The 24,961-nt window shown below is 35.3% G+C and overlaps 1 protein-coding gene across 1 annotated transcript in view; it reads right to left on the reverse strand.

The window, feature by feature from the left end:
- gnai2b (guanine nucleotide binding protein (G protein), alpha inhibiting activity polypeptide 2b) overlaps nucleotides 1–24,961 on the reverse strand; it is a 92,163-nt gene that overhangs the window by 12,225 nt on the left and 54,977 nt on the right. Inside the window, exons 2-4 of the mRNA XM_056460561.1 lie at nucleotides 15,230–15,272; nucleotides 7,623–7,764; nucleotides 6,073–6,233 (exon numbers count right to left, since the gene is read on the reverse strand). Of these exons, the coding sequence (XP_056316536.1) occupies nucleotides 6,073–6,233; nucleotides 7,623–7,764; nucleotides 15,230–15,272 (346 nt within the window). The remainder of the gene's footprint in view (nucleotides 1–6,072; nucleotides 6,234–7,622; nucleotides 7,765–15,229; nucleotides 15,273–24,961) is intronic.

A 24,961-nucleotide genomic window follows, 5' to 3' on the forward strand; every position in this document is an offset into this window, starting at 1 on the left:
GGTGACACAGTGGCTTAGTGGTTAGCACTGTCACCTCACACCTCCCGGCTGGGCCAGTTGGCATTTCTGTGTGGAGTTTGCATGTTCTTCCTATATTCACGTGGGGTTTCTCCAGGTGCTCCGGTTTTCCCCACAGTCCAAACACATGTGCTATAGGAGAATTGAATAAACTAAATTGGCTGTAGTGTATGAGTGTGTGTGAATGGATGTTCCCCAGTACTGGGTAGCGGCTGCAATAAATAAGGGACTAAACGGAAAGTAAATGAATGAACGAAGATAAGTAGTGCAGCATGATTTGTGGTACATTCACAAGTAAACATTGTTTTCTGAGTCCTTGTAAAATGGTTTAAGTACAGTGTTAAATGCATATGCAGAGGAGAGCCTTTCTACAGGTGGTTTGTCAAGCCCACTCACCTGTGTGAGGCACACTCAGAAATGCATAATGTTTTTATAGAGATATGGAGTGATTGTAAGAAAGTGTGCCGCTACTTCCAAAAATATACCCATGCAACACTGGTTAGGTGGTCCAGGGTCACATATTAATACTTAAATGACTGAAGGGCATGTAAAAAGTGTCCATGATCAGCTGTAATCTTCAACTTGGTTCCCTGTGGCTACACATCTATACATGTCAACACAAATATCTGACATATCATACACTTTCTCCCCACATTTGTAATGGCACAGTGAATGAATTGGTCTCGGTCACACTCGGATTCGCCTGCAGGACCAGCAACACAATATTGCTGCCATTTTGCAAGGCTATTTAAAGCTCACGCTGACCTCCATTTGCGAATTATATGGCCATATTTAAAAGGATAGTTCACCCAAAAATGAAAATTGTCATCATTTACTTCCCCTTCACTAGTCACAAACTTGTTTGAGCAGCTTTCTTCCAAAGAAATACAAAAAAGAAATGTTTCCCATAACAGTAAATGTATTCTACAATATATGTTTTTCCTAGTAGGGAAGTCAGTGGTTACCTGTTTCTAACATTTTTCAAAATATCTTCTTTTGTGAAGATAAAAAAAAAAACAGAAAAAAAAAACTCAAATGTTTGGAGCCACTTGAGGACAAGATAAATTTTATGTTTGGGTGAACTATCCCTTTAAAGTTGATTTTATGCATCATAATAATGCAATAACAATATGTAATCATTCTATTAATATTCAGTTACACCTTAAGTTGTGTTCATTCATTCATTTTCTTTTCAGCTTAGTCCCTTTATTAATCCGGGGTCGCCACAGCGGAATGAACCGCCAACTTATCCAGCACATGTTTTATGCAGCGGATGCCCTTCCAGCCGCAACCCATCTCTGGGAAACACCCATACATACCCACTCACACTCACACACTACGGACAATTTAGCACTTCCAATTCATCTATACCGCATGTCTTTGGACTTTGGAGGAAACCCACGCAAACGCATGGAGAACAAGCAAACTCTACACAGAAATGCCAACTGGCCCAGCCGAGGCTCAAACCAGCGACCTTCTTGCTGTGAGGAAGCTTCTTGCTACCTACTGCGCCACTGCGTCACCCTGTGTTTATTATTAACTACCAAGTAATATTATACTTGATTACATGCACTTGCTATATGGTTAGGGTTAGAATGCGGTTTAGGTTTAGTTACGTGTGATTATGTATAATTACTTGTAATTATCATAGTAAGTAAAACTTGTAACAAGGACATACTTAATCAAACTACTCATTTAAAATAAGCTGAAACAACAATTCTTGATTTTTTTAGGCACAATAATTTGTTTTATGTTCCATCCACTTAAATGCTAATAGTTAAATTAATTGATTTGTGTCTGGACAACATGAATTAATTGTGTGGAACCCTGCATTTATTTTCAGTGCACCTTAAAATAAAGTGCTACCTAATAATCAATACAACTATTATTTTCAATATGCAAATCACCATAAAATAATTCTAAAACACTGCAAAATTGCATCAAAAGGTATTTGCTATCATAAATAAATAGAATGGATTTACGCACAATTGTTGCAAATAATTTACACTGGTTGAATTTAAACAAACAAATTAAATTTAGTAGTGTTTAAATTAAGTTGTTTGTTTAAATTCAGCCCAAATAAATTGCTTACAACCACTTAAAAAACTGGGCAAATCCAAGGAATCATCTTTGAATATTTTTTTCAGTGTACTGTGTGTGTTATGAATGGAATGGACTGACTATCTGCTTCATCACTTTAATATCAATTATTAACAAACACAAAAACTGAGAGGTCCACTTTCTGATCAGTGTCAAAATTTACATTCACTTGTTTTAAATTCCCGTGAACTCTGTTGTCCATCTTCAATAACGCAATCGCTTCTCTGATTGGTGTTTACTGGCATGAGGGCGGGATCAACCTGTCAATCACTTGAGTTTCACCAATAGCAAACCCCAGCAATCCATCCAATCAACTCCTGATGGTCAAAATCAAGACTCGTCCTACATGTGTTCCTGTTTGAGAAGCTGTTTCATGGTAACATACGCAATAGTATACATGTAAAAAATATACTGCATTATAGGATGTTGATCTCTGCTCTGTCGATTTTTAATGTTGTTGAAAATTACTCTAAAAATACTACATATAATATAATAATAATAATAATAATAATATAGAGAAATAAGTCTGTAAAATAACAGAAATTGTACTGGCAGTTTAGCTTTGTAGAGTAATATCCAACACCAACTCAGACATTATATCACTGCAAACTATAATGATCGTAAAAGTCACTTTTTCGAACTTTTCAATGTTAAACTTGTTGTAAGAAAGACCAAGGTCCCATAATGCAATTAAAATACAGAAATAAATAGGGGAAAAAAAAAACATGAGTCACAGAATACGCAAAACTGCTAATTTTTTACAAATCCCTTGCATGTGCACTTGTGTGTTTGTGTGTGTGTGATCAGTCTTGGTTCGAGGAGTCGTTTCTGCCATCAACCATAGGTGGAGTTAGCATTGAGTTCACTGCTTGAACCTGCTCACATCACGCATCAAAACCCCATTAAAGTCGTATCGTGTCTACAGGGAGAGATTTGTAATTCAGTGCTGTACTTCCACACCTCAAGTGTTTGTGTTTATGCAGCTCTGAAGCACATGGATGAAATATAATTAAACAACTATCCACTTGAGGCTGTGATTTTGCACAGGTTATGAACACACTGTCAAGAGGGAGAATTCCACTGCTGCAAAATGACTAAAACACAAACACACACACACACACTGATTGAGAAATATCATGCAATAAGACATCAGTGAGGGCTTACGTGCACGATTATGCTAAAACACGCACAAAAGCACGCACATCAGTTTCAGATGGGTGCTCAAGCCAAAAAAATGAGTAAAAGTACAAAAAGGAGATGTAAAGGAGGCAATATATGCGCAATATATCTGATAGTCTTTACGTTTGACTTTTTGTACAAATTATAATGTATGAGGTGGCACAGTGGCTCAGTGGTTAGCACTATCACCTCACAGCAAGAAGGTCGCTGGTTCAAGCCCCAGCTGGGTCAGTTGGCATTTCTGTGTGTAGTTTGCATGTTCTCCCCGTGTTAGCGTGGGTTCACATAACACTGAAAACTGGAGTGATGGTAAAAAGTTAGCTTTGCGTTATATTAAGTTAATTTAAAAAAGTGTTAATATTACTGTTTTTACTGTACGTTTTTCTCCATTAAAGCCATAAAGTGTGTGTGTGTGTGTGTGTGTGTGTGTGTGTGTGTGTGTGTGTGTGTGTGTGTGTGTGTGTGTATGTACTGGTTTGTGGTTTACGACACAACAGTGTATAATGACATGGGTGTGACATAGCTGTTTTCAATTAACCTTTGTGCTGTTGGGATGTTTTCATCCACTCTGGTGTGATTTTGAGTCATTTGGCCACAGCTTTCTCTGTCTTTCAGCAAATTAAATGATTTTTGGTTGACATAATTTAGGAAAATGCTTTGAAAATGTAAAAAAAAAAAAAAAAACTAATCACTCTGGGCAAATTGATTACCCTTTCGTTATGTTAGGGCCTTTTTTTGCCCCATTGACCTCTATTATAAATGACATTTTTTGATCGCAAAGGCACTCTAAAAAATAACTCAAGAGCTCTGTTACCACTTCATAGCTTAATACATTATTGTAACTAAAAAATTCTAAATTGCTAAGTTGTCAGAATAATTTTATTAAGTTTTCACAACAGGAAAATATTGAGAATTAAATCAACTTAAAAATGTGGCTAATTTAAAGATAAATACATCTGTCAATTAGTTTGAAACAATATTTAAGTTGTAGCAACCCAAAGAAATTTGGTTGATAACTCAATTTTTCCACACAAATGGAGTTCTGAATTTCAAAGTTGCTCCCCTACTGAACAAGCAAGAAGCAAGTCCGGACAAGTTTTAGGCAGACTGTTTGGCACAAAGGACAATTTAAGGTGAGATATCTGAGTGCTATTTAATTTCCAAATAAGTTTTCTCCATTTCACTGTAACGTTGGCTACTCCTGGTGAATAAAGTGGATGTTAGCAGTGTTTTTGACTGGAAAAAGTTTTTTCTTGCTTCACAAGAATACACAAGAATTTAAGGAGGACCTTGAAAGGCAAGTGATGACAACTGCCATCATTGGTGCTCAGTCTACTTTGGAATACAACCACAAGATGAAAACCATAATGGTTGAAGGCATGAGAATCATAAATGGAATGGATATCTCAAGGTGCTGTGCTCTGCGGATGGGCATAATATATGCTCTAAATCTGAGCTACTTCAAGGAACTTACATTTGCTTGTGAAGTTTCTCGAACTTGATGGACTGAAGCCCAGTGAAAAAGTAATGCGTCTCAAGAACATTCTTTTCTGAAGTCTCTACTTATTTGAGAGTAGATTTTGGTCATTATGCTGCACTTTATGTTGTTTTGTATTTTTAAGTCCACACACTGATGTTTTTTGTTATTTTTCATGATGTTTCTATGGGACAGTGCACATTTTTTTTGTAAAATATAGAAAAACTGTGGTTTAAAATAAATAAAAAAATACTGGAAAACAAAAATGCTGTTGTTAAATGTATTTCTTACAAGTAACTAAATGAACAGTACATTTGAAAACATACAAAAATTACAGCTACTTAATTTATAAGAGGTTATAAACTTAAAAAACATGCATGTATAATTATGGTTAAGTACATAACACTGGATTTATTTAAATTTTTTATTTAAAGGGCACATAGTTGACCTCTTTTTTATGATTTAATATTAATATTATGGTTCTTCAGAGTGTGCCAGTTTAGGTTCAGTTCAAAACACAATTCAGATTTTTTTATTATAATGTGTTAAAAAGTGTCATGTTGGGGGCGTGTCCACAGCTCGCTGATTTAGGGGCTTGTTGCTTCACATGTAAGGTAATGTTCAGAAAAAACAAAACACCTGCGAAGAAACTCAACACAGAGGAACTTAAAAACACCTGCTGCTAACTAGAGTTTCTAAAGTGTTATTGCAGAGCAACACACAGAAGTATAAATGCACGGCTACGGGCATTGCATCACACCGATCACTTGACACAGAAGTATAGTATAGAAGTAGAGTGAGGCCATAAAATTTTTTTTTTTTTTTTTTAAAGTATTTTTTTTACAGTACAAATCTATTATGGAGAGTCCTCATAAACTAGGGCTGGGCTATATGGCATAAATGTAATTTCGATAATTATTTTCCATATTGAATGATAATTATATATATATTTCAATATAAGTTGTAAATGCTTCCAGCTTTAAAAGAGTACCCCAACAATGACTGAAGTCGCACAAATTAGAGGGTCCATTAAATGGCATAAAATTCTCGGCCGAAAAATTTTCTGTGGCTGAAAATTCAGTACATCTCCAATATTCCCACATATTTAGATTCCCATTGCACATTTCTGCTGTGTGATTGGCTCTTAGAACAATATGCAGTAAAAAACTCCAGAGCTTATCATTGTTAATGATCAATTTTATCGCGATTCGGTATAATCTTGTTTATCGGCCCAGCCCTATCATAAACCATATATAGAAGTGTGTGTATGGGTGTGTGTGTTTTCTGCAGTCACTCACTAAGCAGCGGAGTCATTAAGCTGATACTCTCTGGATCTGGAGAAGCACCCCTGAACGCCGCTGTCGGCCCACAGTCTGCGGATCACATTGGCCAGATCGTCAGTCAGGATCCCCTGCTCCTCCGCAGCCGCAGAAAGAGCAAACAGTTGCCGTGCATCGTCCTACACACACACGCACACATCATGGCAAAGATAAAATGAATCAGGTATTAAAAATGAGTTATTAAAACTATTATGTTTAGAAATGTGTTGAAAAAAAATATATCTTCTCTCCGTTAAACAGAAATTGGGGGGAAAAATAAATCAATAAACATGGGGGGCTAATAATTCTGACTTAAACTGTGCGCGTGTGTGTGTATGTATGTTTGTATGTATACATATATATATATATATATATATATATATATATATATATATATATATATATATATATATATATATGTGTGTGTGTTTGTGTGTGTGTGTGTGTATGTATGTTTGTATGTATACATATATATATGTGTGTGTGTTTGTTTGTGGTGTGTGTGGTGTGTGTGTGTGTGTGTGTGTGTGTGTGTGTGTGTGTGTGTGTGTGTGTGTATGTATGTATGTATATATATGTATATGTATATATATATGTATATATGTATATGTATATATGCATGTATGTATGCATGTATGTATGTATGTATGTATGTATATATGTGTATATGTATATGTGTATATGTATATATGTATATATGTATACTGATATATATGGTATTACCACAATATTAACCTTGGTATTACCAAAATATTAACCTACGCTACGTTACGTAAACAGGTATAAAAATACCTGAAAAAAAAAAAAAGAAATTACAATTTCAGAAGAGTTATAATTATAATTATTTTTACTTTTTTTTTTTCAATTTAAATGGTAAGTGAGTGGAATAAGTAAAAAAAATAAAAATAAAAATCAACATTTGTTCAAAAAACAAATAAATGATAATAATCTGTTTCCGTTAAACAGAATTTTTACTAAATATTTTTCAGGAGTATTCAGCCTGAAATACAATTTAATTAGGTTAATTAGATAAGTTAGGGTAATTAGGCAAATCATTGTATAATAATAGTTTGTTCTGTAGACAATCAGAAAAAAGGGGCTAATAATATTGACCTTAAATATATTTTTAAAAAAAATTGTTTTTATTCTAGCCAAAATAAATCAAATAAGACATCCTCTAGAAGAAAAAACATTATAGGAAATACTGTGAAATATTCCTTGCTCTGTTAAACAAAAATTTGGAAAATATTTGAAAAAGAAAATGAAATTCATAGGAGGGCTTATAGTTATGACTTCAACTGTATCACACTAAATATTTCAACTCAATATAACCCAAAATCTATTCATATTTACTCTCTCCTGCTGTTATTGTGAATGGTTCAATCAGAATAACAACCTGCAACTGAAGGATCTGCAGACGCTACATGCAAAATATTAAACCTGGAGATGAGAAATGTGCAGGACTCTGAATTATTTACAGAACGTCAGGCTGACCTACATGCAGTCTGCAGGTGCACAGGAGCTCTTACCACACGTGCACTTTCCCCATAGTCTATCTTCAGGTTGCTCATGGCTTTAATGATGGCCATTATGGACTGGATTGTGTTGCTGTAAACCACGGCACGGTACTGCTTACACTCGTCTTCTGAGTATCCGTCTTCATGGATGATTCTGGACACAGGATGATTTTTAATAATTAAGAGACTGACCAGGAAACATGCACACAATAGTGTAGTGCTGTATTGTTATTTTATTGATCTGAAACTGAACTAATATAAAATGAATTCAAATAAAAAATAAATCACATTTTAAAGCACAGGACCTTTAAGGGTTTTTAATCATTTTTAAGCACCTTAAATTTATCTATATTAACTTTTAATACTTTTTAAGACCCCGCAGGTATAAAAACTAAATGAAAATACAAAAGAATTATAAAATGAGTAAAAATAAAATAAAATAAATCTTTTCAAGTCTTGAAAAGCTAGCTAAAAAAAATGTTTTCTTGTTTTTATTTGTTATTTTTTATACTTTATTTACATTACTTACAATAAACAAATAGTTATGAATGTTGGCAGTCAGTTTATGCTATATGTTTGGTTTTGTGTATAAGTGGTTCATGCAAATAATGTCATATACTCTTTCATTAAAAATTAAATAATTAAATTACATTTTAAAAAGTGATCTTAAAAAGCTTTTTAATTTCATTATTTATTAACCCTTTTAGCATAAAAAATTGACAAAAATAAAATAAATTAAGAATAAAAATAAAATAAATAAAAATATAATGAAATAAAAAGGATAGGTAAAAAAATCTAGTTTATTTTATTATATTTTTATGCTCGTTTAGCACAATAAAGCTATGCAAAAATAAAAATAAAATGTATTATATTTTAATTATTTTTCGATATCTCAAGAATAAACAGCAGATAGTTATGAATGTTGGCAATCAGTTTATGTTGTATGCTTGGTTTTGTGTATAAGTGGTTTATGCTAAATTAAATATATTACAATAATATAATATAATAATAATAATAATAATAATAATTGATAATAATAAATTAAATCTTTAAAAAAGCTAGTCAAAAGACATTTATTATTTTACAATTTTACAACTTTTTATAAAAAACTAATATTTATAAATGTTGGCAGTCAGTTCATAGCATATATGTTTAGTTTTTTGTATCCATGGTTTGTGCAAATATTGTTATATACTCTAAGCACTATAAAAAAAGAAGCTAGGCAAAAGTAAAATAAAAAAAATCTAGTTAAAAATGTATTTATTATTTTTATCTCTCAAAATTAAGACAAGAGTTAGTTCGCGGTTAATTTATGCTATATGTATGATTGTGTGTATAAGTGGTTTATGCAAATATTGTCATTGTCAGGACAATAAAAAAAAGAAAGCTGGGAGAAATGGAATAAAATAAAATAAAATAAAATAAAATAAAATAAAATAAAATAAAAAATAAAATAAAAAATAAATAATTAAATTAAATTAAATTAAATTAAATTTAAAAATTATAATAAAATATCGGAATCATGTTAAATAATTAAATATATAACATTTTATGATCAATTACAACATAAAAAAAATCTTAAAAAATTAAGAGATATATTTTTTATTTTATTATTTTTATGCTATATAGTTAGTTGTTTGTATACAGGGTCAATGGCAAATAAATACATATCTTGTGATCAATTACAAAGCTCTCTGAAATAACATTTTAATTAGTCTGATTTGTTAATGCAACACAGAATATCAGTCCAACGAGACAAATATTGGAAGCAGATATTAAAGCTCAATATGTCTGATATAAATATCAAATTTATTGGCAAATAACATTGTAGTCTATAGATTTAAAGTTCCATAATCCAAATGATAAAAAAGGATAAGTGCCATCATATACTGTTAAACTTCTTTCATAAAACTAATTATTAGTCGTCACCAAAAATATGTAACTCTGTAATTCAAAACATACACTTTGAATAACACATAATTTAACGAAGGCGACTGTTGCACAGCAAGAAGGTCGCTGGTTTGGGTCCAGGCCAGGTGAGCTGGCATTTCTGTGTGGAGTTTGCAAGTTCTCCTCATGTTGGCGTGGGTTCCCTCCAGGTTCTCCGGTTTCCCCCACAGTCAAAACACATGCGGTATAGGTGAATTGAATGAACTAAATTGACCGTAATATATCAGTGTGTGTGAATGAGTGTGTATGGATGTTTCCCAGTACTGGGTTGCGGCTGGAAGTCCGCTGTGTAAAACATATGCTGGATATAGAAGGCGGTTCATTCCGCTGTGGCGACTCCTGATGAATGAAGGGACCAAGCCAAAGGAAAATTAATGAATAAATAATCTAACGAATTTTAGATTCACTAACATCAGCAGAGCTTGCGGTCATCAGTAATTAGCATAACAAAGCCTGTAAGTAAACGCACACAAAAAAAATCATCACTGATTGTTTACATTGATTTAGCTCTGGTCTGCTGCAGGTAAGAGTTATTATTATCACTGTAACTCTGCTTGTGCTTAAACCTGCATTAATGAACCGAGTGTGAAATACTGCACCCTCCTCATGAAAAATGCATTCAGATCCCTGCACCTCCAGTCAAACGGAAATCATACGAGTGTTCAAGGCCTTCACCATCTCTCTTTAGGTACACGGCTAATAAATACAGAAATGGAAAGAGATTTATGCAGCTTTCCTCCAAAACATTTTAGAGAGAGATTGCAGAAAAGTTTAAAGACGCTTCAACACAAATGTATGGTCGTCTTATAAAAGAGAGCCCTCTAATTCTCTACATATTACATTACATTTAAACCACTCGCAGATCCAAAGTGACTTACAAATGAGGGAATCTTTGTTATTTCTACAATTTTTAGATACTTCAGTGCAGAATTTAAAAAGCTAAATTAATCTGCTGGTGTCAGTAGAATGATTTTGAAAGTATTGAACTGAAATACATTTTAAATAGCTGCTTTTTAACTTTTATTTAAGGTTTACAATGCAAATCCTATTATTCATTCATTCATTCATTTTCCTTCAGATTAGTCCCTTTAATCATGAGGGATCGCCACAGCAAAATGAACCGCCAACTTATCCAGCATACGTTTCACACAGCAAATGCCCTTCCAGCTGCAACCCAGTACTGGAAAACATCCATACACACTTATTCACACACACACACTCATACACTATGGCCAATTCGGTTCATTAAATTCACCTATAGTGCATGTGTTGGGACTGAGGGGGAAACCGGAGCACTGGGAGGAAACCCACGCCAACACGGGGAGAAAATGCAAACTCCACACAGAAATGCGAACTGGCCCATGCAGGGATCGAAAAAAGCAACCTTCTTGCTGTGAGGCAACAGTGTTAACCACTGAGCCACCGTGTCACCAGCAAATCCTATCAGAACCATCTAAAAGAGTTACTTTACAAACAGTTTTGTACATAAATCATCTATTTAAATGAAATATTTTGCATATTATTAAAAATGTTACCAATATTAATAGAAATATTTTAGTATTTACACACATTTAGTGAAGTAAATGAAAAGATTGAATAATTTGTGGTATTCTGCAGATTATGTATAGACCTAAATGAGAACACCAGAACTCAAAGTAAATATTAAGAGTTTGACTTAGTAAAGATTACAATATACGAAAAAACATGAGATCAAACCAATCATACACAATTCATTTATATATTTCTGTTTACATTTTTGAAGTGATATATTGTTTTATTTTAAATATTTACCTTTCACGGTCAAGTAACTGCAAAACAAATGCATAATCTTTTCCTCAAGATAAAAAAAAAAAGGTTATTATATTCAGATGCATTACATTTATCAAAATTGATGGTAAAGACATGTATAACGTGACATTTAAGATCTTTATGTAACATCGAGATCTAATAATCTCATATACTAAACAGTATAAATACGATTTATGAATGTTTGGTTGTATGTGTAAATGCTTTATGTAAATATCGTCATATCCACTTTCAGGACGATAAAAAAAAGCTTTAAAATAAATAAAACAGAATAAAATAAAATTAATAAAACATAAAATAAAATTTAATTAAGTTCAATTAATAAAATAAAATAAAACAAAACAAAACAAAACAAAACAAAACAAAACAAAACAAAACAAAACAAAACAAAACAAAACAAAACAAAACAAAACAAAACAAAACAAAACAAAACAAAACAAAACAAAACAAAACAAAACTAAACTAAACTAAACTAAACTAAATTAAATTTAAAAAAAGAACAAAAAATAAATTAAATTTAAAAAAATGTAATTAAAATTAAAATTACACTTAATTTAATTACATTATATTAAAATAAATAAAAAACTAAATAAAATAAAATCTTGGAATCACTGAGACAAATATTGGGACAGTATAAACGGTATAAATTCTGACAGTGTACTACATAGTGTGAATACAATATAAGTATATGCTAGATTAGAATTAGTGCTATTCTGTTAACCATTTATCAGGTGAAAAAAACATTTTTAGAAGTCATGAGTTGCCAATGAGTGCCAAATAAAGGGTTTAACGTATAAAAGTGTGCATAAAATAAAATTCAACCATATGGTTAATAAATAAATACATAACATCTAATGATCAATTACAAATCTCACTTAAATAACGTATTTTAATTGATCTGATTTGTTAATGTAATGTAAAATATTACAGTCCAATGAGACAAATATTGGGACAGTGTAAACAGTATAAATTCTAGTGTATACAATATTAGTACATGCTAGATTAGGATTAGTGCATTATTGTTAACCATTTATTGAATGAAAAACCATTTATGGTAACTTCACTGACACTGATTACAATATAAATGTATATCTTTAGTTCTTAAAAGTCTTGTAATCATCCCACAACACTTTTTGAGTGCCCTATAAAGAGTTAAAAGTTAAAGCACACATCATCCATCCACATTCATTTAATCTAGCATGACGTTTCACAGCATGAGGTATAGCATCTAGAAAGTGCCATACAAAGACATGTTGGTGTCTATTCATCACGAACAGGAAGAGATGAGTGCATGTAAAGGAAGCGGCCCCTACATCACAGGCTCTATAAAAGGTGCAGTTGAGCGGAAATGTGTCTTCATCACGGAAATGAAACTCATAACAGCATGCAGCATCTTGGTTTACTCCTGTTTTAGTGCATCTCACACATGATGTCACTGCTTCAAAGCGCTGCCGCAGCAAATAAATAAGTGACAGATGAAGCATGGCTTTATAACTGAATATAGTCTTCACACGCTTGTGTCTCAGCGGCTGCATTGAGCTCATTTACTGTGGATGCAAGTCATTTATCAGACTTAAATGAAAAACTACACTACGTTTTTTTTTTTAAATAGGCTCACTTTACAAATACCCTAGAGTTTAACAGTTGAGTTTTAGCATATTTGAATCCATTCAGCCAATCTCTGAGTCTGGCAGGAGCACTTTTAGCTTAGCTTAGCATAAGTCATTGAATCAGATTAGACCGTTAGCATCTCTCTCAAAAATGACTAAAGAGTTTTGATAATTGTCCTACTAAAAGCTTGACTCTTCTGTAGTCACATCATGTACTAAGACTGATGGATTATGAAAAGTTGCTATTTTCTAGGCTGATGTGGCTAAGAACTATACTCTCATTCTGCCTTAACTTAGCATAAATCATTGAATCCGCTTAGACCATTAACATCTTGCTCAAAAACGACCGAATAGTTTTAAAAATTGTCATTTTGAAAGCTTGACCCTTCTTCTGTAGTTACATCCTATAAGAAGACTAATAAATACTGAAAAGTTGCTATTTTATAGACTAATATGGCTAGGAACTATACTCTCATTCCACCTTTTAGCTTAGCTTAGCATAAGTCATTGAATCAGATTAGACTATTAGCATCTCGCTTAAAAATGACTAAAAGGTTTTGATCATTTTCCTATTTAAAGCATGATGCTTCTGTAGTTACTGATGGATTATGAAAAGTTGCTATTTCCTAGACTGATATGGCTAGGAACTTAAGTCTCATTCCACCTTTTAACTTAGAATAAATCACTGAATCAGCTTATACCATTACCATCTCACTCAAAAACGACCGAATAGTTTTAAACATTGTCCTTTTGAAAGCTAAACCCTTCTTCTGTAGTTACATCCTATAAGAAGACTAATAAATACTGAAAAGTTGCTATTTTATAGACTAATATGGCTAGGAACTATACTCTCATTCCACCTTTTAGCTTAGCTTAGCATAAGTCATTAAATCAGATTAGACTATTAGCATCTCGCTCAAAAATGACTAAAAGGTTTTGATGATTTTCCTATTAAAAGCATGACGCTTCTGTAGTTACTTTTGGATAATGAAAAGTTGCTATTTCCTAGACTGATATGGCTAGGAACTAAAGTCCCATTTTACCTTTAAACTTAGCATAAATCATTGAATCAGCTTATACCATTACCATCTTACTCAAAAACGACCGAATAGTTTTAAAATTTGTCCTTTTGAAAGCTTGACCCTTCTTCTGTAGTTACATCCTATAAGAAGACTAATAAATACTGAAAAGTTGCTATTTTATAGACTTATATGGCTAGGAACTATACTCTCATTCCACCTTTTAGCTTAGCATAAGTCATTAAATCAGATTAGACTATTAGCATCTCGCTCAAAAATGACTAAAAGGTTTTGATCATTTTCCTATTAAAAGCATGACGCTACTGTAGTCACATCACATACTAAGACTGATGCATACGGAAAAGCTGCTAATTTCTAGACTGATATGGCTAGGAACTATACTTTTATTCCACCTTTTAGCTTAGCTTAGCATAAATCCTTTATTCATATTAGATATTTAGCATCCCGCTTAAAATGACCAGATATTTTTGCAAATATTCCTATTTACAAAGCTTGACGCTGAAAAGTTGCTATTTTCTAGTCTGATATGGCTAGGAACTATACTCACAATCTGCCTTTTAGCTTAGCATAAATCATTGAATCAGATTAGACCCTTAGCATCTCGCTCAAAATCGACCAAATAGTGTTGAAAATGTTTACAAAGCTTGATTCCTCTGTAGTTACATAATGTACTAAGACCAATGGAAAATGAAAAGTGGCTATAGGTTGATATGGCTAGGAACTATATTCTCACTCCAGTGTAATAATCAAGGAACTTAATGAAATTGGCGTAATGATATTACCCAGTGTGACTGGCACATGCATGGTCATCTTGCAAGGTACCTAGCTGGGGACTACTTTCAGGCACTGCATAATATAATTTGCCCCGGCTACAGCCATTGTACTGCAACAGTTTCTTGATTTTTATAAGAACTGATAAACAGACAATATCTTAATTATAGGCTGGTAATAAGCCACTTGGTAATAGAAAGAATAGGAACTTAAACTAAAGTGTTGTCATCTTCTGAAATATCCAGTATTTTTATTCAATTCAATTCAATTTACCTTTATTTGTATGGTGCTTATACAATGTAGATTGTGTCAAAGCAGCTTCACATAGAAAGTCATAGTAAATAAGAACAGTGTAGTTCAGTTTGTAGTACAATGTTTATAATAACATACAGAAAGAACCATAGAAACAACAACATATTGAAGGGATTTTTGCTGCACTTACTTCATCTGTTTGACAATGGTGCTCTTCCCTGATTCACCCGCACCTGTAGAGAGAAGAAAACAGTTTGAATGACAATGCAGAGCAAGCAGGATAATAAATAAAATCTCGAAAGTGACAAAGTTACTTAAAATTTAGCTTCTAGATTTCCATAGAGCTTCCACTCCATATCGTCAATGTTGCTGCATAGCAACATACAAGGAATAATTGACTCGGGTCCATTGAATTATTGGAAAAAATAATGTATACCTAAGGTGGTAATGATGCATATGCACTATTTTCAAATAACTCAAAGGACTGGAGCTGATTACTCCACTGGTTACCACACCTAAAGACACTGTTCAGATGTTTTATTTCAATACATTTGTAAGGTTTTCATCCTTAAACTGGTCCTGTGTTTATAGATTAAACATCCAAAGCCTTCTGTTTGATTCCATAGTGATAGGGAGCTGTAATGCAGTCAAATCCTGCCTAAAGTCTGTGTGAAATCCAAATTATCAGTGTTTAATTAGCAAACACGCATTTTATTCTTTAAGTTAACCTACTAAAAAAAATGTTTGTTTTGGTAATCTTTAATCAAATTTTGACCATTTGCTGTGTGTTGGTCTTTCTCTGATGATGTTAGTTTGACGCTCCAGACACGATATTCTTAACCCCGCCTCCCTAACCATCAGTTTGCTATGAAGGAATGATGTCCAAAAAGAAAACCCCGCCCCCTACTCAATATTCCGTTTTCAAGTACATCAACTTATGCCAAGTTCAGACTGCACGATTTTCAAAGTAGTCTCATCACAGATGTTTTCACACTGCATGACTATCTGACGTAGCGTTCTGTCGATGCTTTGTTTACACTGCAAGATGGATGGGCAACAGGGGGTTTTACACTGCATTACTTTAAAATAGGAAGAATTGCCGACAACTTTGTCTTAGTCCACAAACTATGTTTCAAAACCAAACACACGAGAAATGACATGGAAACAACACGGGGTCACTTAGCAGGGCTGGAGTGGGACTCCTTTTCAGCCCTTGAGTTTCAAGCCTTCAAGACTGGTCTTCACAAGAACACAAGTCCGTTCACTGCGTTCTTGGAATTGAGAAACAGCCCTAGACTTTACCCTGTTTTGTTGGGGAGTCGAATGGTAATTACGTCATCATTAACCTGCAGGCTGTACTCTGCTCATGGGGCTGTGAGAAAATAAATTAAAAAAGAGTGAAGCTCTGGTAAAATAATGAATAAAAAAAGTGAGGCTATGGTCAAATAAATAAGTAAATGAAAAAAAGTGCGACTGCTGAGAGTGCAAGCAGCTAGGGACACATGCCCTCGCGGCCAAAAAAAAACGGACCAGCCCACCAGGAATTCTCCTGGTCCTCCTGATTAGCCAATCCAGGCCTGTCACGTAGTATATCTTTCGTTATTAACTACATGATGAGAAAGAAGCCTTTAATGGGGTAGAAAATGTACTTATTTTGCTCACCTGGCCTCTAAAGGGAATTAGCAATTTCTCTCAACTTTTTTCTTTTCGACCCGGTTGGGACATTGCTCAGATGACACGTCAAACAGACACGCGTGCTCCTGCCAAGTTTACACTAGTTTTTCCTCCATTTCTTGGGTCCAAACAGACTGAGAAGAAGCCCTTTTAACTTCTCCCCAACCTCCCGCTGGCCTGCAGATACATATACTAGTGGATGCTGCTCTCTCATTGGCTGTAGGTGATTGCTGATGTTATTTTCAGTCAAAACTCATTTCACACGGCATGATTTTGAATCTCTGACAGGTCCAGATATTTAACATGCCAAATATCTCACGGGTGTAGGCAGCTAATCAGCGATTTTCTAATATTCTTAACCCCGCCTCCCTTACCGTCAGTTTGCTATGAAAGAATGATGTGCAAAAAGAAAACCCCGCCCCCTACTTAATATTCCGTTTTCAAGTACATCAACTTATGCCAAGTTCACACTGCACGATTTTCAAAGTAGTCTCATCACAGATGTTTTCACACTGCATGACTATCTGACGTAGCGTTCTGTTGATGCTTTGTTCTGCGACGTAGCGTTCTGCCGATGCTTTGATAGTTCACAATGTGTGATTGTCACTTAAATGAACGAGCACCGATTTGCCTTTGATATCAGTCATAATCAGGTCTAAAATCATGCAGTCTGAACTCGGCATTACTGTAATAAACGCAGATTTAATAAACGATTTACGCAGATTTTAAATGTGCATTATCAAATAATAATTGCACACCTAACAATGTTCATCAGCCAATCAGAATCAGGCATTCAGCAGCCCCATAGTTGCAGTTTTTTGCTAAACTCTAAGCAACAACTCGTAGTACATTCATGAGATGCAGCCTCTCCCAAATGACTGGCCCTGAATTCAGATGAGAGACTTCAAATATTCTGCACATCATCATAGATCATGTCTGAAGTATAAAGGATTTGAGGTGAGGATTCTGCATTTCCTTCTCTCCTGGAGATTTTAGACTAACGTAAGCCGTGGCTAAACATCTGCTGTCATACCCTGGCTGCTGTTGACGTAGCCTGACCGCGGTTCTGCGCTTGTTGTTTTTGCCACTGTATGAAAGCCTGATGTTCTCACAAGATCACCGATGTGTACAGAAAAGGTCTGGGAAGAGTTCGGATAATTCCTGCATAAAGTAATGAGCACTTTCTGTCAAAGGCTCACACAGCGGTTCTGCTCCTGAAAATGCTGAGAGAGCAAAACTCTCATCCAGTGTGACTCTGAACGCTCATATAATTATTCTGAGTGGACAGATATGATTTATAATCATTATGAGTTACACTCCGGGAAAATGAGCAACTATCTCAAAATGCTTTCAGCGAAGTGTAAAAGAAAATGTGTTTTTTTTTTTATCAGATCATATTAGTTGACAAAACAAACAGTAAAGGCAGAATCATTTTGGATTGATGGGAAGAATCACTACTTTGTCATATTTAATGTCAGAGATGTTTCAATATTTCATATGGAACATATGGAACAAATTACTTACAGTATGTTTTAGAATAAAATGTGTTTTTTTGCCTTTAGAAAATCAGATTTTTCTGCTGTGGCAAAAAAAAAAAAGTTGAGAAATTGATTCTGCATCAATTCAGAGATTTTTTAAAAAATGCATCGACATTCTCTCGAATAGATTCTGAGCTTAGTTTCTAACAGCAGATTGCGATCTAGACCAGGGGTTACCAAACCTATTCCTGAAGATCGACCTTCCTGCAGATTTCAGTTGCAACCCATAATTAAACACACCTGCCTGTAATTATCAAGTGCTGTTCGGGTCCTAATTAATTGGTTCAGGTGTGTTTGATCAGGGTCGGAGCTGAACTTTGCAGGAAGGTCGATCTCCAGGAACAGGGTTGAGCACCACTGATCTAGATATTATTTTTTAACAGCAGATATTGCTCTAGGCTAGTTTAGGAGGTGCTCTAGGCTGGTTTTTAAGGAGGAGGAGCGCTTTGGGTTTGGTTGAGTTATACAATAAGCATTAAAACTGCTGCTAACAACTAGCCTAGAGCGCCATCTGTTGTTTTAAAACTAGCCTAGAGCACCTTCATTGTTAAAAACCTGTCAGAGCGGTGTCTGCTGTTTAAAAACCTTTAACATTTGCTGTGAAAAACTAGCCTAGTCTCCCATCTGCTGTTAAAATCTTGCCTAGAGCGCCATCTGTTGTTTAAAAACTAGCCTAGAGTGCGTTTGTTAAAAACTAGCCTAGAGCACCATCTGCTGTTAAAAACTAGCCTAGAGCACCATCTGCTGTTTAAAAACTAACCTAGAGCACCATCTGCAGTTAAAAACTTGCCTACAGTGCATCTGTTAAAAACTGGCCTAGAGTACCACCTGCTGTCAAAAACTGGCCTAGAGCGCCACCTGCTGTTAAAAACTAGCCTAGAGCACCATGTGCTGTAAAAACTAGCCTAGAGAGCAATTTGCTGTTAAAAACTAGCCTAGAGCGCCATTTGATGTTAAAAAACTAGCCTAGACAGCCATCTGCTGTTAAAAACTAGCCTATAGTGCCATCTGCTGTTAAAAATTAGCCTAGAGCACCACCTGCTGTAAAAAAAACTAGCCTAGAGTGCCATCTGATGTTAAAAACTAGCCTAGAGCACCACCTGCTGTAAAAAACTAGCCTAGAGTGCCATCTGATGTTAAAAACTAGACTAGAGTGCCATCTGTAGTAAAACTAGCCTAGAGCACCATCTGTTTATAAAACTATCCTAGAGCACCACCTGCTGTTAAAGACTAGCCTAGAGCGCCACCTGCTGTTAAAGACTAGCCTATAGTACCATCTACTGTTAAAAACTAGCCTAGAGCACCACCTGCTGTAAAAAACTAGCCTAGAGTGCCATCTGATGTTAAAAACTAGCCTAGAGAGCCATCTGTTGTAAAAACTAGCCTAGAGCACCACCTGCTGTTAAAGACTAGCCTAGAGCACCATCTGCTGTTAAAAACTAGCCTAGAGCACCATCTGTTGTTAAAACTTGCCTAGAGCACCATCTGCTGTTAAAAACTGCCAAGAGCCCCATCTGCAGTTAAAAACTAGCCTAGAGAGCATCTGTTAAAAACTGGCCTAGAGCACCATCTGCTGTTAAAAACTGCCAAGAGCCCCATCTGCAGTTAAAAACTAGCCTAGAGAGCATCTGTTAAAAACTGGCCTAGAGCACCATCTGCTGTTAAAAACTGGCCTAGAGCGCCATCTGCGTTTAAAAACTATCCTAGAGCACCATTTACTGTTAAAAACTACCCTAGAGCACCATCTGCGGTTAAAAACTATCCTATAGCTCCATCTACTGTTAAAAACTATCATAGAGCGCCATCTGCGGTTAAAAACTAGCCTAGAGCACCACCTACTGTTAAAAACTAGCCTAGAGCGCCATCTGCTGTCAAAACTTGCCTAGAGTGCCATCTGAGGTTAAAAACTAGCCTTGAGTGCCATCTGCTGTCGAAACTTGCCTAGAGTGCCATCTGAGGTTAAAAACTAGCCTTGAGTGCCATCTGCTGTTAAAAACTAGCCTAGAGTGCCATCTGCTGTTAAAAACTAGCCTAGAGTGCCATCTGCTGTTAAAAACTAGCCTAGAGTGCCATCTGCTGTTAAAAACTAGCCTAGAGTGCCATCTACTGTTAAAAACTAGCCTAGAGTGCCATCTGATGTTAAAAACTTGACTAGATTGCCATCTACTGTTAAAAACTAGCCTAGAGTGCCATCTGCTGTTAAAAACTGCCAAAAGCCCCATCTGCAGTTAAAAACTAGCCTAGAGAGCATCTGTTAAAAACTGGCCTAGAGCACCATCTGCTGTTAAAAACTGCCAAGAGCCCCATCTGCAGTTAAAAACTAGCCTAGAGAGCATCTGTTAAAAACTGGCCTAGAGCACCATCTGCTGTTAAAAACTGGCCTAGAGCGCCATCTGCGTTTAAAAACTATCCTAGAGCACCATTTACTGTTAAAAACTACCCTAGAGCACCATCTGCGGTTAAAAACTATCCTATAGCTCCATCTACTGTTAAAAACTATCATAGAGCGCCATCTGCGGTTAAAAACTAGCCTAGAGCACCACCTACTGTTAAAAACTAGCCTAGAGCGCCATCTGCTGTCAAAACTTGCCTAGAGTGCCATCTGAGGTTAAAAACTAGCCTTGAGTGCCATCTGCTGTCGAAACTTGCCTAGAGTGCCATCTGAGGTTAAAAACTAGCCTTGAGTGCCATCTGCTGTTAAAAACTAGCCTAGAGTGCCATCTGCTGTTAAAAACTAGCCTAGAGTGCCATCTGCTGTTAAAAACTAGCCTAGAGTGCCATCTGCTGTTAAAAACTAGCCTAGAGTGCCATCTACTGTTAAAAACTAGCCTAGAGTGCCATCTGATGTTAAAAACTTGACTAGATTGCCATCTACTGTTAAAAACTAGCCTAGAGTGCCATCTGCTGTTAAAAACTAGCCTAGAGTGCCATCTGATGTTAAAAACTAGCCTAGAGTGCCATCTGATGTAAAAACTAGCCTAGATTGCCATCTGCGATTAAAAACTATGAGAATTGATTCAAGAGAGAACAGAAATCGATTTCTCTAACAATTTCTTCCACCAAAGCTATGTTCATTTTAGACAATATGAAGATTTTAACCTCAGAAGCATAAAGAACTCCATATACGGTGTAATTCCCCTGAATTTTAAACCACAAAAAAAAAAAAAAAAGTTTTTTGGGGGGTTTTTTGACCAATGGTCATTTTCTGAAGAAAGTAAATACTCTAAATGACTAAAAATGTTATCAGACTGAAAACTATCAAGTGGTCTTCGTTATCTAAATAAATTAAAATACTAGTGTGCAGCGGCAGCATTTAGATTTTTTTTTTTTGTGAAAAGAAAACATCTCCATTTCATTTTCATTTAGCATGTTTTAATGTAGTGATGTCTGAAAGTGGAGATGCAGCATCTGCACAGCTCTGCCATCAGCAGCTCCTCCAGCAGTGTGTGTGTGTGTGTGTGTGTGTGTGTGTGTGTGTGTGTGTGTGAGGAGCTTCTCCATCTGCTCAATCATTAAAACATCTACCTCTGTATGAGACAAACTCAACAGCCTTATTAACCACGCACTACCACAAACCAATTACTAACTCATGCTTTCAGATTTTAACTAGCATCTCAAGACATTTGGCCAGTGCAAAAAAAGATCAAATGTAAAATGACAAAACATGCAATCCTCAATTTATAGATTAAACTAAAATGTTTTTTTTTTTAATTTACAAAAATATATATTATTGGAAGAGCATGATGAAGTCAAATGTTATAATTAAATAAACAAAAATAAATATAAAATATTCTGTAAATGCAAAACAAAAACACTAAAAGAATGATTAAAAGAAAAATTTAACAAAGAAAAAGAAAGATTAAATGGAAGAAAAAAACTGAAAAAAAAGACTAGAAAGATAAAGAATTAAGATTAAAAGAAAAAAACATAAGAAAGAAAAAGACTAAAGGAAAAAAGATCAAAAGAAATAAGCGAGATATAGACAAAAAAGTAAAAGACTGGATGGATGGATGGATGGATGGATGGATGGATGGATGGATGGATGGATGGATGGATGGATGGATGGATGGATGGATGGATGGATGGATGGATGGATGGATGGATGGATGGATGGATGGATGGATGGATGGATGGATGGATGGATGGATGGATGGATGGATGGATGGATGGATGGATGGAGTATTGGACAAACTGATGGATGGATGGATGGATGGATGGATGGATGGATGGATGGATGGATGGATGGATGGATGGATGGATGGATGGATGGATGGATGGATGGATGGATGGATGGGATGGATGGATGGATGGGATGGGTTTCAGACAAATAGATAGATGACAAACAGGTGGATGGATGGATTTTAGACAGATAGATAGATGACAATTGGATGGATGGGATGGATAGATGCATGGAATGGATGGATTTCAGACCGATAGATGGATGACAAATGGATGGTTGGGATGGATGGATGCATGGGATGGATGGATGGGCTGGATGGATGGTTGGATGAATAGATGGGTGGATGGATGGATTTCAAACAGACAGATGGATGACAAATGGATGGTTGGGATGGATGGATGGATGGATGGATGGATTTTAGACAGATAGATAGATGACAATTGGATGGATGGGATGGATAGATGCATGGAATGGATGGATGGATGGATTTCAGACCGATAGATGGATGACAAATGGATGGTTGGGATGGATGGATGCATGGGATGGATGGATGGATGGATGGATGGGCTGGATGGATGGTTGGATGAATAGATGGGTGGATGGATGGATTTCAAACAGACAGATGGATGACAAATGGATGGTTGGGATGGATGGATGGATGGATGGATGGATGGGTTGGATGGATAGGTGGATGGATGGATTTTAGACAGATGACAAACGGATGAATGGAATGGATGGGATGAATGGATGATCCATGAAGATGAATTAATAGTCAAATATTATTTTATTGGAAAAAAAAAATATATATATATACAGTATATAAATAAAAATATTTTTATGGTAATTGTCATAAAAAAAATCAATTCTAAATGACAATTGTGTTTAAAATGTATCAGAAATATCCTCAGTTTAGAGAGTAAAACAAATTAAGTTTTACTCAAACAATTATAAATGGCAAATCCAGATGCATACCACACACACATAACATGCACAACTGAGCAAGTGTATAAACTGTTGACTTGAATGTCTTCCTCCAGATTAATTATTGACTTCTTTTGTTACCTTTGACCTTTCTTACTCTTACAGTTTTATGACTGTACTACATTACTGCCAACTGTCCCATGTACAAAGCTAAAAAAAATAAAAAATACAACAGAGCAGCTCACCTAAACATTGACCTCCCAGTGCAGAGACTCAAGAGACACAGTTAGAGATCGTCCCAGGAGCAGCACTTCTACACACACAGAGAGCTCAGGGGGTTTACCATTAAACCAGCCGCAATACTTACTAATGCTAAATGATTAAAAAGACAATAATTGAACCTTAGGAGACTCACACAATAACAACTCAAATGTTTATTCACAAAGCCCTGCACGCCACAGAGGCTAAAACAGTGTAACTGGAGACAAAGGGACTGTTTTAACACACACTGGATCATAAACACTAAATATTCTTGGAGCTCATTCATTTGATGAAGCTTTGTGAAGTGAATCAAACTGAGAATAAGATCAGGTGGCAACAGGCATGATAAACAATTACTGGTAGTAACAGAGTAAACTAATTATATGAGTACTTGTAAAAATAGATCATTCACAACGGCCGTTTTATTATTAATTCCTATTGTTTGTACTACTACGACTATGACTACTACTATGACCACAACTACCACTACTACTACTACTAAAAAAAATAATACTACCATAACTACTACTACAACTACTACTACAATGACTATGACAACCACTACTAATACTACGATGACGACTACTACCACAATGACTACAACAATCACCACGACTACTATAACTACTATGATCACTACTACTGACAACGATGATGTCTGCTGCTACTACGACCACTATGAGTACTACGATGACGACAACGACGATGACTACGACTATGAATACTACTATGACCACAACCACAACTACCAGTACTACTAATAAAAATAATACTACCATAACTAGTACTACGACTACAACTACTACTACAATGACTATGACAACCACTACTAATGCTACTAATACTACGATGACGACTACTACCACAATGACTACAACAATCACCACGACTACTATAACTACTATGATGATCACTACTACTGACAACGATGATGTCTGCTGCTACTACGACCACTATGAGTACTACGATGACGACAACGATGATGACTATGAGTATGACTACTACTACAATCACTACTACTACTATTAACACTACTTAACAATGATAACTACTAAGACGACATCTATGACTACTACGACCACGACTACAACTGCTACAACGACGACTACTACTACTACTACAACAATGACAACTACTACTACGACCACAACAATGACTACTACTACAACCACGACTACTATAACTACTACTAATACTACTTCTACGACAATGACGATGACTACGACAACCACTATTACTATGACGACTACTACTACGATGAAAACTATGACTACTACGACTATAACTACTCCTACTACTAACCGCGACTATTATGATAACTAATACCACAACTACTACTACAACCACG

The sequence above is a fragment of the Danio aesculapii genome, chromosome 6, assembly GCF_903798145.1.
Source record: "Danio aesculapii chromosome 6, fDanAes4.1, whole genome shotgun sequence".
NCBI lineage: Eukaryota > Metazoa > Chordata > Actinopteri > Cypriniformes > Danionidae > Danio > Danio aesculapii.